This window comes from Piliocolobus tephrosceles, chromosome 8 (assembly GCF_002776525.5).
Source record: "Piliocolobus tephrosceles isolate RC106 chromosome 8, ASM277652v3, whole genome shotgun sequence".
Lineage (NCBI taxonomy): Eukaryota > Metazoa > Chordata > Mammalia > Primates > Cercopithecidae > Piliocolobus > Piliocolobus tephrosceles.
The window spans coordinates 95,997,963-96,012,535 of NC_045441.1; the positions used below are offsets into that span (position 1 = coordinate 95,997,963).

A 14,573-nucleotide genomic window follows, 5' to 3' on the forward strand; every position below is an offset into this window, starting at 1 on the left:
CATGTTAAACATCCCACAAGAGGTAAACACGCAACTAACTGTGCACACACACATGCTACTTTTACCTTGCCTAACTGGATACTGCACATAACAACTGCATTAACTTATCTTTCTCACATTTTTCTTAGCATAATCATATTTGCTCTATGACATATTAACATAGCCATCACCTTTGTTACTTACCAGCTCTATTTTGCTGGTTCTCCAGAAAAAGGGGAGATCTGAGAACTGCATAAACATTCCCTTCAGGTTGACAATCACAATGGCGGACAGCACAGCCTGAAACAGAGCACATCCCCCATGCCTCTCCTCTTGGGTCCACAGAGTGCCCTTTGCTGGTTCCTCACTGTCCTCCTGCTGTTCTCCCCATGTCTTCTCCCTACTCACTTCCTATATGGCACTGATGGTAGCTTTGAAGCCAAGGACACCTGGATTTTCAGGACCTGGTTAGCTAAAAGGGACCTTGGAAAATCAGTCTTTTTTTTTTTATTTGAGATGAAGTCTTGCTCTGTCACCCAGGCTGGAGTGCAGCAGTGCAATCTTGGCTCACTGCAACCTCTGCCCCCCAGGTTCAAACAATTCTCCTGCCTCAGCCTTCTGAGTAGAGTAGCTGAGACTACAAGCACATGCCACCACACTCAGTTAATTTTTGTATTTCTAGTAGAGACAGGGTTTCATTATATTGGCCAGGATGGTCTTGAACTCCTCACTGCAGGTGATCCGCCCGCCTCGGCCTCTCAAAATGCCAATTGCAGGTGTGAACCACCGCACCTGGCCGGAAATCAGTCTGATATCCTAATAGCAAACCTGCATGGTGGTCAAGAGGTTCAGAATTAAACTTGGTACTCAAGGAATTATTTCACCTATGGTCTTTCTACATTATGATCTTCCCTACTCTATATGGTTTCTGATCTCTACTAGATTAAATGTATCATCATGTAACTATCTTTTTTTTTTTTTTTTTTTTGAGACGGAGTCTTGCTCTGTCGCCCGAGCTGGAGTGCAGTGGCCAGATCTCAGCTCACTGCAAGCTCCGCCTCCCGGGTTTACGCCATTCTCCTGCCTCAGCCTCCGGAGTAGCTGGGACTACAGGCGCCCGCCACCTCGCCCGGCTAGTTTTTTGTATTTTTTAGTAGAGACGGGGTTTCACCATGTTAGCCAGGATGGTCTCGATCTCCTGACCTCGTGATCCGCCCGTCTCGGCCTCCCAAAGTGCTGGGATTACAGGCTTGAGCCACCGCGCCCGGCGTAACTATCTTATGAGTGTAGGCCACCTCAGATTTTTTTATGAAAGTATAAGGTCATAGAAGGTCAAAGAGAGAAGGGATGTTCAAGATCAGCCAGTCCAAACTTTGACGTTGCAGATAAAGAAACTGAGACTCAGAGGAGTTAAGATGGCTTTCCCCAGGTCCTGCAGGCAGCTGTCAGTAGTTACAGAGCAGGATCTTGGTCCTAGCCTTGGCCCTTTCTCATGCCATCCTGTGAGGGTTACAGTAAATAACCCTAATATAGCCATAAAAACATAAACAAATAAAATAGCAAAATCTCTACACATGAAAAAAAACTCCGCCCAAGTCCACATTATACACACCTGGGGCAATGATTCAAAGAGGAATCCAGTTGCTAATATGACCAGCAGAATCATTAATGAGGCCAAACAACCTGCAAGCTGAATGAGAGAAGACACACGGAAGGGGCTTTTAGGAGACGTGAATAAGAGGCAGGGCGTAAGTCGGTTTTATTCTTTTGATAATTACTATGGGAAGATCAAGAAAATAAGCATTCAAATAAGTCAACTAAACCACTACATACCTATAGCTCCATCCCACTCCCTCTCTGAAGTTTTGGTTCTTCTTATGGCTTTTAAATGGAAGCTTAAATGCTGAAATATCCTACTTAAAATGCCTTTCCAGAGGTGGGGGAAAGATGTCTGGTGTCAATCTGAGACCCACAAGGGCCACCAGAAGAGTTCAGATAAGTGTCTGTTGTCCAATATGGGAGCCAGTAGCCACATGTGGTCATTTTTTTTTTTTTTTTTTTTTTGAGACAGAGTATCACTCTGTTGCCAGGATGGAGTGTAGTGGCGCAACCTCGGCTCACTGCAACCTCTGCCTCCCGGGTTCAAGCGATTCTCCTGTCTCAGCCTTCCGAGTAGCTGGGACTGCAGGCGCCCGCCATCACGCCCAGCTAATTTTTGTATTTTTAGTAGAGACAGGGTTTCACCATGTTGGCCAGGATGGTCTCGATTTCCTGACCTCGTGATCCACCCGCCTAGGCCTCCCAAAGTGCTGGGATTACATGTGTGAGCCACTGCACCCTGCCGGCCATTTACATTTTTAAAAATTAAAAGTCAGGTCTTGGTCAAACTAACCACATTTCAAGTGCTCAAGAGCCACATGTTGCTAGTGGCTGCCATATTGGACAGTGCAGATATTGAACATTTCCATCACTGTGGGAAGTTCTACTGGATGGTGCTGGCATACTGCCCACACTCAGTCTCAGGCTTTCATGAACAACATCCCATGTCTGAACTTTGAGGTTTACTGTTAGCCAAGCGTTGCATAACTTTTCAATTTAACTGGAGAATATACTTCTTTCCTATAGATTCAGTTCCTTGTGATTCACTTCAACCAATCATGCCTTTCTCTGATTCACTATACAGCTCACTGGAGCATGGATCTGCAGGCAGAGTAGCTTTGTTTGGGTTCAGGATATAATCAAAAGATTAAAATTTAATTACCACCTATATCACCAGGTCTTAGAGGCCTGTTATGTACACACCTGTGTCTTCCCACCGGTTCCCTCCTGAACAAGGCTTCGAGACAAGGAGCATGAAATTGAAAAGGTCTGGAAGAGTGAGCCAATGGAATTGCACAGTCCCAGGGCAATGAGCTCCTTTTCCATGTAGAAACAAAACACAAAAGAGATAGGTCATTCTTCAGGAAAAAAAGCATAATAGCCCATTTAATACACATTGTCAGCACTACAGTCTATCTCTTTATTTTCCTTTCAGATGTAAGAATTTGTTTAGCATGAGTTCAAAATAGGAATTATGGCATATTTTATAGTGGGGGGGAGGAAACACTTTGAATTTTTATTTTGTCAGAGATAAATGCTGGGCCTCCCTGCTTAGCCTCCTTCTTTCCAAACACATCCTCTACAAAATCTTCTTAATGCTTAAGAAGAAAACTGCACGAAAAGGGATAAACTATTTTTATTGCTGAAGAGAAAGTTATTGTTGTATAGGACTCTTGGCATCTTTTTAATGCCTGGGCTATTGCTCACCAATGAATACATGCCAGTGTCTTCCTGGGGCGAGTCCTGCTCTTAGGTTTACTTTGTGTATTTCTAGTTTGACAACTGCATCTCAGATGAATGTGGAGCATCTAGTTTCCCCTTAGAATATATAAGGTATTGAAATAGACATTGTTATGTCAACATTATAGGTCACAGTGTTTGGATTAAATACCTCATCTATGGCTGTGTTATAAAGTAGGTGACAAAGAGAATGTTGTGGAGTTAGTGATGAATCATATACCCAACGTTTAATGAACAAAGATAAGCCTTCCTGGGGAGCAAAAATGCCCTGGAAAACATTTAATTCTAAGCTGTGAGCTTTAAGAATAGGTATAACATTACAGGTTGAATAAATACATACTTCAATCACCAGTAAAAAAAGTTTTTCTACCAAGATAGATTAGTTCTTGTGCTTTCCACAACTGACGTTGGTGATTGTACTGCTATGAAACATCTGCAGGAAACTGATTATCTTTACCTGATTGCCGTCAACCTGGTAGCCATGTTTATTTGCTAAGGTCTTGGCCATGGAGATGGTCACTGAAAATCCAACGATGGCTATGGCAATGGCATCTACGTACACAAGGTGGAAGAGGCTGGTGTCCGGATTGGCTGGAGGTAGCAGCCTGAAAAGTCAAGCTGACTTTAACTTGTGTTGTGACCACAAGGCAAAGAAAAAACCCCCGCGACTGCAGGGTAGCATTTTAGGGGGGCATTATCTGCAAATGAGGTGATCAATGCTTGGGTAATTATTTGCACTGGTTAGCAAAAAGGAGGGCCCTCCTTGACACAGAGAGGATCTTTTCAGGCTCAAACTGCAGAGTGCAGCTTTCTAACTGGATGGGTTATCAGAAGACATCAGATGCCGTTGTATTTATAAAAGGAGTAACCTCATACCTCATGGCATCCTAATGGCAAGTGTAAGACAGACACAGGAAGCAGGAAGAAGAGAGGGTCAGCAAAGTGCTCAGATGCTACCAGGCATCTGAACCCAAGTCCTGAGGTGGGGAGGAGCGTAGTCTAAGGGCTACCTTAGAGGAGAATTAATGTCCTGGCAATGCTAGGCACCCCATACTTCTCCCCCTTGTCATCTGATGTAAGGACTCTGAGTCTGCTACCTTTTCCTGTTTTTTTTTTTTTTTCTAACCAATTAGCTGAGTTTGTAACATGGGAAGGGAGCAGCAGAAGACTATACTCCTTGGGTGTCACCTAGGAATCTTTTGAATTTGGAGGAGACAAAAGTATGACTCCTGGAATCCCACAATGGAGAACCCAGCTTTTGTGACACATACTTGTAGTCTGGGATCCTTATCCTAAAGAAACAGAATAGGGATTCCCTAGAATGTTATGGGGGAAGGGGCAATAGGGATTTTCAGACATTCTGCTCCAATTCAAGGCATTGGGCTAAACAATAATAGCAATAACTTAACTGATACTAATAATTATAATTATTACAATAACAAGCATTCATTACATGCCATCTCTTTGCCAGGTTCTGTGCTCATTTAATTATTTTCAATGGCCCGGTGAACTAGGCACCATTATAATTTTACAGATGAAGAAAATGAGGCATAGTGGGGTTCAGCAACTTGTACAAGTACAAGCAGCTCATCTACCAAATACAACAAAACCATGAAGAACCTGCTTGGCTACAGCTATTTCTCTTATTATGTCATAGCGCAGTGACGGAAGGGATGTTTCACGTCATGGAGTAAGGAAAGAAAGGAAGAAAGGGAAAGGAACCTAGTGTCTATTAAGGTGAGTTTACCTGCTACATACTTTACATAAGTCATCTCATTTTTCCTCACAGCACTCCCATTACATAGGTTCCACGATTATCCCAATTTATAGGTGAATAAATGGATTTTGACAGACGTTAAGTGATTTTCCCAAAATGGAGCAGGGAGTCAAACCTGGGGGGTCTGACTATAAAATCTGTTGTCCCTCCCTGCTCTTTGCTGCACAGGCATGAACTTAAGAGGGAAGGCCTAGGAGCAGGTTTGGGCCTAAGGGGATAAGAATATAAGAAAAGGACATATTTTGGAATGAGTTAAGGAAAGTAAACAAACAAACAAGAAAACAGGATACAGTGCTATGATTGGGATCTTTAATAGTCAACTGTCACTTTCTGGGCACTGCAAAATGCACTGCTCATCTACCAAGTAGGACAAAACTACGAAGAACCTGCTTGTCTATAGCAGATGCACTTATATGTGTATGTATGTGTACACAGAAGCGTGGTAGTTTGCTTCCATTCCTCCCATATGTAATTACATGTGCATGACACTCCCCCAATCTAGATGTGGAATCTGTTTCCCCTCCAGCTATATCTGGGCTGGCCTCATGATTTGCTTTGAGCAACAGAATGTGGTGGAAGTGATGCTGTATGAGTGCCTTAAGAGGCCTGGTAAATTCTCTGCTTTTCTTTCCTGTTGCTCTGAGCCCCCATGTAAAGAGGTCTGGCAATGCTGCTGAAGATACCACTTGTAGAGAAGATGCCAGCCAGCCCTCACCTGTTCCAGTCACTCCAGCTGAAGTGTCAGACATGTGAGTGAAGCCCTCTTGGATCCTGCAACACTACTCACACCTGCAGACATCTGCAGATGCATAAAAAACCCCAAGTGAGACCTGCCAAAGAACCACCCAACTGAGCCTAACCTAGACTAAATAATTATGAGCAAATTAATGGCGGCTGTTTTAAGTCACTGTTTTGGGGTAGTCTGTTATCAGTGGAGCAGTAAGACTCACAGGTAACTGAAATGGTATGATTGTATGTAGATAGGTAGGTAGGTATTTGTTACCTACTTGGTTTTGGGCAGTGTTCCAGAAAGATAAGGTTTCTGGGTAGCCAATTTCCAGAAATGTAAAGTCTTTTTTTTTTTTTTTAAGTTAAGCTATCACATATAGAAGGGAAGCAGTATGTTTGAGTACAATGCAATAGGAAAAGGAAGGTATTAAGCAGAAATTATAGTGACAAGTAGATATATATATATATATTTTTTTTTTAATTTTTTTTTTTTTTTTGAGATGGTGTTTCACTCTTGTTGCCCAGGCTAGAGTGCCATGGCATGCGTGATCTTGGCTTACTGCAACCTCTGCCTTCCAGTTTCAAGTGATTCTCCTGCTCAGCCTTCCAAGTAGCTAGGAGCGCCTGCCACCACACCCAGCTAATTTTTGTATTTTTAGTAGAGATGGGGTTTCACCCTGTTTGCCAGGCTGCTCTGGAACTCCTGACCTCGTGATTTGCCTGCCTTGGCCTTCTAAAGTACTGGGATTACAGGCGTCTGCCACCACGCCCGGCCAATAATATGTTTTTAAAATGTACAGTTAGATAATAAAGATGAAGCAAAGAAGTAACATGATTAGAAACTAAAAACTCATTGAAATAACAGTCTTAGAACCCATTACTAATAAGTAATCAACATGACTTGAATGCTGTGTGTTCTGGTGTTCACTCACTGCCTTCCATGCATTATCTCCTGTAGTTCTCACAACTGCCCTTGAGATAAGCACTAATTACCACGCCCACCTGGGAGGTGGGGAAACGAGGCTTTGAGAAGATAAGTGTCACACAGCTAGTACGTGGCAGGCTAGGATTTAGGTTGTTTTGCTCTTAAATCCTATGTCACTCAAGGAGAGATTTTTAAAACTATTCAATTTAGGAAAACAAAAGAAAACAGAAAACCACTTGCCACTATTGGTGGGATTGTAAAACGGTATAACTGCTATGGGAAACAGTACGAAAGGCTCTCAAGAAAGTAAAAACAGATCCATCAATCCCACTTACAGGTATATACCCAAAAGAACTGAAAGAAAGGTCTCAAAGACATATTTGCACACCTATATCCACAGCAGGAATATTCACAATAGCCAAAAGGTAAAGGCAACCCACATGCTCATCAATGGATGCACAGAGAAATAAAATACAGTATATATTCACAATGGAATATTATTCAGCCTTAAAAAGGGAAGAAAATACTGTCATATGCTACAATATCGACAAACTCTGAAGACACTATGCTAACTGAAATAAGCCAGTCACAAAAAGACAAATGCTGTATGATTCCACTTACATGAGGGATCTAGAGAAGTCAAATTCATAAAAACAGAAAGATGAATGGTGGTTAGTAGGGGCTGGGGGAAGAAGAAAAGAGGAAGTTCTTGTTTAAGGGGTACAGAGTTATAGATTTGCAAGGTGAAAAAGTTCTGGAGATCTGTTTTACAATAATGGGAATATATTTAACACTACTGAAATGTACACTTAAAATTGATTAAGATTGGCTGGGCACGGTGGCTCATGCCTATAATCCCAGCACTTTGGGGGGCTGAGCTGAGTGGATCACTTGAGGTCAGGAGTTCGAGACCAGCCTGGCCAACATGGTGAAACCCTGTCTCTACTAAAAATACAAAAATTAGTCGTGTGTGGTGGCACACACCTGTAATTCCAGATTCTGAGGAGGCTGAGGCAGGAGAATCACTTGAACCCTGGAGGCAGAGGTTGCAGTGAGCTGAGATTGTGCCATTGCACTCTAGCCTGGGCAACAGAGTGAGACTCAGTCTCAAAAAAAAAAAAAAAAAAAAAAAGCCAGGTGCAGTGGCTCACACCTGTAATCCCAGCACTTTGGGCAGCTGAGGTGGGCGGATCATCTGAGGTCAGCAGTTTGAGATCAGCCTGGCCAACATGGAGAAACCCCGTCTCTAATACAAATACAAAAATTAGCCTGGCGCGGTGGCTCACGCCTGTAATCCCAGCACTTGGGAGGCTGAGGCGGGCGTATCACGAGATCAGGAGATTGAGACCATCCTGGCTAACACGGTGAAACTCCATCTTTATTAAAAATACAAAAAAATTAGCTGGGCGAGGTGGCGGGAGCCTATAGTCCCAGCTACTTGGGAGGCTGAGGCAGGAGAATGGCGTGAACCCAGGAGGTGGAGCTTGCAGTGAACTGAGATCGCGCCACTGCACTCCAGCCTGGGTGACAGAGTGAGACTTCGTCTAAAAAAAAAAAAAAAAAAAGTTAGCCGGGTGTGATAGCACACGCCTGTAATCCCAGCTACTTGGGAAGCTGAGGCAGGAGAATTGCTTCAACCCGGGAGACGGAGGTTGCAGTGAGCCGAGACGGCGCCACTGCACTACAGCCTGGGTGACAGCGCAAGACATCGTCTCAAAAAAAAAAAAAAGGTTTAGACAAAATTTTGTTACGTGTTTTTTACTACAATAATACTAAAAATAAAATGCACCCAATGATTATTTTTCATTGCAAGAGTACTAAAGTAAGAGTTAGAGGCAATAGATCCATTGATTATTTCAGTCACATGGTTACTTAAAACTACTTTCCTACCCTAGAGGAAGTGTTCCAACGACATCCACATTGTATGATTCTTTCAAGTTAAACCCAGCTGAAATGCCAGTTCCCATTACCACCTAAAAAGACACAAATCCAAATGCACCTTTAGATATGAATGTTCAAATACTGCAAAAATCAGCTTCAAATATGTTAGTCAAGTCAAATCTATTCTCACTTTTAACATTCAGATTTAAAAAGAATTACCATTAGCTTCAACAATTCTAACTTCTCTTAATGACCCACCTTACATAATTAAAATGAACTCTACAGTTTATGACCTGGAATTTTCTTCATGCTTTGTCCTTTTCTACACTGAGGTGTCTGGCTAGTTGACTGCAACAGAAAAAGGTCATAAAGCCTTTCAAACGTTGACCTTACCTTTAGGGTGGTGAAATGAGTCTCTGGCCACAACGTTATAAATAAAGGTTATTTAACTCTGTACTTTGAGGGTGGTAAAATGACACTGTATGATTACAAAATGTACGTCTGGATTTAGAATCCTCCTGGTGATCCTGTTTCCAGGACGGCAGCCCCAAGTGTGGCGATAGGGCCCCAGCAGCAACCCATAGCTGTTTCCTCCCATTTCAGCTACAAAGTCAGGGTAGAACTGTACATCAAACAGAGGGTCACGGTACATAAGGCCATCCTGGATTGGCAGGGCATAGATTTACTTGGGGTGTAAAGTACAATCCCTAATGAGTTACAAGAGAAACATAACAAAAGGTGAGATAGCAATTTGCTCAGGAATTATTGCCTATAGAGCTTTCTGAGAGAGTTATCCAACAGAGAAGAAATCAGAGCTGGCCAGGGAAGGAAGCCAGTCCCTCCTGAGGAGGGCCACTGCAGGAAACAAATAATAAGGTAAGCTTATTATCAGAAACAGCAGCCTGGGAGACCAGGGGCATGGGGGATTCTGGCTCTTTTGATGGAAGGATCCTTTTCTGTTGAAGACAATTATTTTCATCACCCTTAATTGCATTTTTTGTGCATCTCTAACTAGGGGAGTGCCTTGAATATTTAAATCCACACAATATATATGGCTTAAGCTCCTGGAGCTTTAATTTTATACAGTGGTAAGTAATTTAAACCATTGTTTTCTTATCAACACAAATAGATGTATTATAAAATTGAATGCAAAACTCAAAAAATATTTTTATAATAAAAAATAAATTTGACACTTAAAGGGAGTCATAAAGATGCTGTCCCTAAACTTTCTAGAATTCTGGGAAACCATTACCCTGGGAAGCATGGAAAAGCCTTTAAAGGGAATCTAGGAAACAGATGTAGTAACCCGAAGCAGGAGAGGCAAGCTGTGTCATTTACTTAATAATTGGGGCTTGCCTGACTTCTTTCCCTCGCAAGGGTGCTCAGAACCTTTTGCTGTACTCCAAGTCAAAACGGGAACTCTGTGCCTAGCCCCAGTGAGAGAAGAGGTTTTGAAACTGTTAGAGATATATTTTGTTTTGTTTTGCCTGTTAAAAGGTACTAATGCCATATAGACAAGACTGAAAAAAAGAAAAAGTTGAAGGTATTGGCTTCCTTGCGAGCTACACCAGCCGGTTGTTTTCATAGCTAGAACTTTTTGCTATAATTTGGATCATTTCTTTTTTACATTTTTAAATTTTTTATTTTATTATACTTTAAGTTCTGGGATACATGTGCAGAATGTGCAGATCTGTTACATAGGTATACACGTGTCATGGTGGTTTGCTGCACCCATCAACCCATCATCTACATTAGGTATTTCTCCTAATGCAATCCCTCCTCATGCCCCCCACCCATGGACAGGCTCCAGTGCATGATGCTCCCCTCCTTGTGTCCATGTGTTCTCATTGTTCAACTCCCACTTGTGAGTGAGAACATGCGGTGTTTGGTTTTCTGTTCCCGTGTTAGTTTGCTGAGAATGATGGTTTCCAGCTTCATCCATGTCCCTATGAAGGATAGGAACTCATCCTTTTTTATGGCTGCAGAGTATTCCATGGTATATATATGCCACATTTTCTTTATTCAATCTATCATTGATGGGCATTTGGGTTGGTTCGAAGTCTTTGCTATTGTGAATAGTGCTACAATAAACACGTGTGGATGCGTCTTTATAGTAGAATGATTTATAATCCTTTGGGTATATATCCAGTAATGGGATTGCTGGGTCAAATGGTATTTCTAGTTCTAAATCCTTGAGGAATCGCCACACTGTCTTCCACAATGGTTGAACTAATTTACATTCCCACCAACAGTGTAAAAGCATTCCTATTTCTCCACACCCTCTCCAGCATCTGTTGTTTCCTGACTTTTTTTTTTTTTTTTTTTTTTGAGACGGAGTCTTGCTCTGTCGCCCGGGCTGGAGTGCAGTGGCCTGATCTCAGCTCACTGCAAGCTCTGCCTCCCGGGTTTATGCCATTCTCCTGCCTCAGCCCCGGAGTAGCTGGGACCACAGGCGCCCACCACCTCGCCCGGCTAGTTTTTTGTATTTTTTTAGTAGAGACGGGGTTTCACCATGTTAGCCAGGATGGTCTCGATCTCCTGACCTCGTGATCCGCCCGTCTCGGCCTCCCAAAGTGCTGGGATTACAGGCTTGAGCCACCGAGCCCGGCCTTGTTTCCTGACATTTTAATGACCACCATTCTAATGGGCATGAGATAGTATCCCACTATGGTTTTGATTTGCATTTCTCTAATGACCAGTGATGATGAGTTTTTTTTCATATGTTTGTTGGTTGCATAAATGTCTTCTTTTGAAAAGTGTCTATTCATATCCTTTGCCCACTTTTTGATGGGGTTATTTCTTTCTTGTAAATTTGTTTAAGTTCCTTGTAGATTCTGGATATTAGCCCTTTGTCAGACAGACAGATTGCAAAAATTTTCTCCCGTTCTGTAGGCTGCCTGTTCACTCTGCTGATAGCTTCTTTTGCTGTGCAGAACCTCTTTAGTTTAATTAGATTCCATCTGTCAATTTTGGCTTTTGTTGCCATTGCTTTTTTTGTTTTAGTCATGAAGTCTTTGCCCATGCCAATGTCCTGAATGGTACTGTCTAGGTTTTCTTCCAGGGTTTTTATGGTTGTAGGTCTTAACGTTTAAGTCTTTAATCCATCTTGAGTTAATTTTTGTATAAGGTGTAAGAAAGGGGTTCAGTTTCAGTTTTCTGCATATGGCTGGTCAGTTTTCCCAACACCATTTACTAAATAGGGAATCATTTCCCCATTGCTTGTTTTTGTCAGGTTTGTCAAAGATCAGATGGTTGTAGATGTGTGGCGTTATTTCTGAGGCCTCTGTTCTGTTTCACAGGTCTATATATCTGTTTTGGTACCAGTACCATGCTGTTTTGGTTACTGTAGACTTGTAGTATAGTTTGAAGTCAGGTAGCGTGATGCCTCCAGCTTTGTTCTTTTTGCTTAGGATTGTCTTGGCTATGCGGGCCTTTTTTTGGTCCCATACGAAATTTAAAGTAGTGTTTTCTAATTCTGTGAAGAAAGTCAATAGCAGCTTGATGGGGATAGTATTGAATGTATAAATTACTTTGGGCAGTATGACCATTTTCACGATATTGATTCTTCTTATCCATGAGCATGGAATGTTTTTCCATTTGTTTGTGTCCTGATTTGTAGTCCTCCTTGAAGAGGTCCTTCACATCCCTTGTAAGTTGGATTCCTAGGTATTTTATTCTGTTTGTAGCAATTGTGAATGGGAGTTCCCTCACGATTTGGCTGTTTATTTTTGGTGTATAGGAATACTTGTGATTTTTGCACACTGATTTTGTATCCTGAGACTTTGCTGAAGTTGCTTATCAGCTTAAGGAGGCTTTGGGCTGAGATGATGGGCTTTTCTAAATATACAATCATGTCACCTGCAAACAGAGACAATTTGACTTCCTCCCTTCCTATTTGAATACCCTTTATTTCTTTCTCTTGCCTGATTGCCCTGGCCAGAAGTTCCAATAGTATGTTGAATAGGAGTAGTGAGAGAGGGCATCCTCATCTTATGCTGGTTTTCAATGGGAATGCTTCCAGTTTTTGTCTATTCAGTATAATATTGGCTGTGGGTTTGTCATAAATAGTTTTTATAATTTTGATATGTTCCATCAATACCTCATTTGAGAGTTTTTAGCTCGAAGGCTGTTGAATTTTCTCGAAGGCCTTTTCTGCATCTATTGAGATAATCGTGGTTTTTGTCAGTGGTTTTGTTTATGTGATGGGCTATGTTTATTGATTTGTGTATGTTGACCAGCTTTGCATCCCAGGGATGAACCTGACTTGATCATGGTGGATAAGCTTTTTAATGTGCTCCTGGATTCAGTTTGCCAGTATTTTTTTGAGGATTTTTGCATTGATGTTCATCAGGGATGTTGGCCTGAAATTTTCTTTTTGTTGTGTCTTTGCCAGGTGTTGGTATCAGGATGATGCTGGCCTCATAAAATGAGTTAGGGAGGATTCCCTCTTTTTCTATTGTTTGGAGTAGTTTCAGAAGGAATGGTACCAGTCCCTCTTTGTACCTCTGGTAGAATTCGGCTGTGAATTCGTCTGGTCCTGGACTTTTTTTTTTTTGGTTGGTAGGCTATTAATTGCTGCCTCAATTTCAGAACTTGTTATTGGTCTATTCAGGGATTCAACTTCTTTCTGGTTTAGTCTTGGGAGGGTGTATGTGTCCAGGAATTTATCCATTTCTTCCAGATTTTCTAGTTAATTTACACAGAGATATTTATAGTATTCTCTGATGGTAGTTTTTTTTGTTGTTGTTGTTGAGGCAGAGTCTCATTCTCACTCAGTTGCCCCGGCTGGAGTGCAGTGGTTTGATCTTGGCTCACTGCAACTTCTGCCTCCCAGGTCAAGTGATTCTCCTGCCTCAACCTCCCGAGTAGCTGGGACTACAGGTGTGGGACACCATGTCCAGCTAATTTAAAAAATTTTTAATACAGAGGGGGTTTCTCCATGTTGGCCAATATGGTCTTGATCTCTTGACCTTGTGATTCGCCTGCCTCAGTCTCCCAAAGTGCTGGGATTACAGGCGTGAGCCACCGTGCCCGGCCAGTAGTTTGTATTTCTGTGGGATCAGTGGTGGTATCCCCTTTCTCATTTTTTATTGTGTCTATTTGATTCTTCTGTCTTTTCTTCTTTATTAGTCTGGCCAATGGTCTATCTATTTTGTTGATCTTTTCAGAAAACCAGCTCCTGGATTCACTGATTTTTTTGAAGGGTTTTTCTTGTCTCTATCTCCTTCAGTTCTGCTCTGATCTTAGTTATCACTTGTCTTCTGCTAGCTTTTGGATTTGTTTACTCTTGCTTCTCTAGTTATTTAAATTTTGATGTTAGGGTGTTGATTTTAGATTTTCCCACTTTCTCCTGTGGGCATTTAGTGTTATAAATTTCCCTCTAACTGCTGCGTTAGTTGTGTCCCAGAGATTCTGGTATGTTGTGTCTTTGTTCTCATTGGTTTCAAATAACTTATTTATTTCCGCCTTAATACTGTTATTTACCCAGTAGTCATTCAGGAGCAGGTTTTTCAGTTTCCATGTAGTTGTGCAGTTATGAGTGAGTTTCTTAATCGTGAGTTCTAATTTGACTGCACTGTGGTCTGAGAGACTGTTATGATTTCTGTTCTTTTGCATTTGCTGAGGAGTGTTTTACTTCCAATTATGAGGTCAATATTAGAACAAGTGTGATGTGGTGCTGAGAAGAATGTATATTCTGTTGATTTGGGGTGCAGAGTTCTGTAGATATCTATTAAGTTTGCTTGGTCCAGAGCTGAGTTCAAGTCCTGAATATGCTTGTTAATTTTCTGTGTCACTGACCTGTCTAATATTGACAGTGGGGTGTTAAAGTCTCCCACTATTATTGTGTGGGAGTCTAAGTCTCTTTGTAGGTCTCTAAGGACTTTGCTTTATGAATCTGGGTGCTCCTGTATTAGGTGCATATATATTTAGGATAGTTAGCTC

At 41.8% G+C, this 14,573-nt stretch overlaps 1 protein-coding gene across 3 annotated transcripts in view; it reads right to left on the reverse strand.

Annotated features, from left to right (window-relative positions):
• Nucleotides 1–14,573, reverse strand: part of SLC26A5 (solute carrier family 26 member 5) — an 85,660-nt gene that overhangs the window by 33,580 nt on the left and 37,507 nt on the right. For 2 of the 3 annotated variants that reach the window (XR_002726471.3, XM_023192555.3), the window contains exons 9-12: nucleotides 8,640–8,722; nucleotides 3,776–3,923; nucleotides 2,782–2,895; nucleotides 1,592–1,669 (exon numbers count right to left, since the gene is read on the reverse strand). Coding sequence is in view for 2 of the 3 variants with exons in the window: in XM_023192555.3 (XP_023048323.2) it covers nucleotides 1,592–1,669; nucleotides 2,782–2,895; nucleotides 3,776–3,923; nucleotides 8,640–8,722 (423 nt within the window). In the remaining variant the exon portion in view is untranslated. Of the gene's footprint in view, nucleotides 1–183; nucleotides 280–1,591; nucleotides 1,670–2,781; nucleotides 2,896–3,775; nucleotides 3,924–8,639; nucleotides 8,723–14,573 lie in introns of all 3 variants that reach the window. The other variant, XM_023192554.3, reaches the window with a different exon arrangement.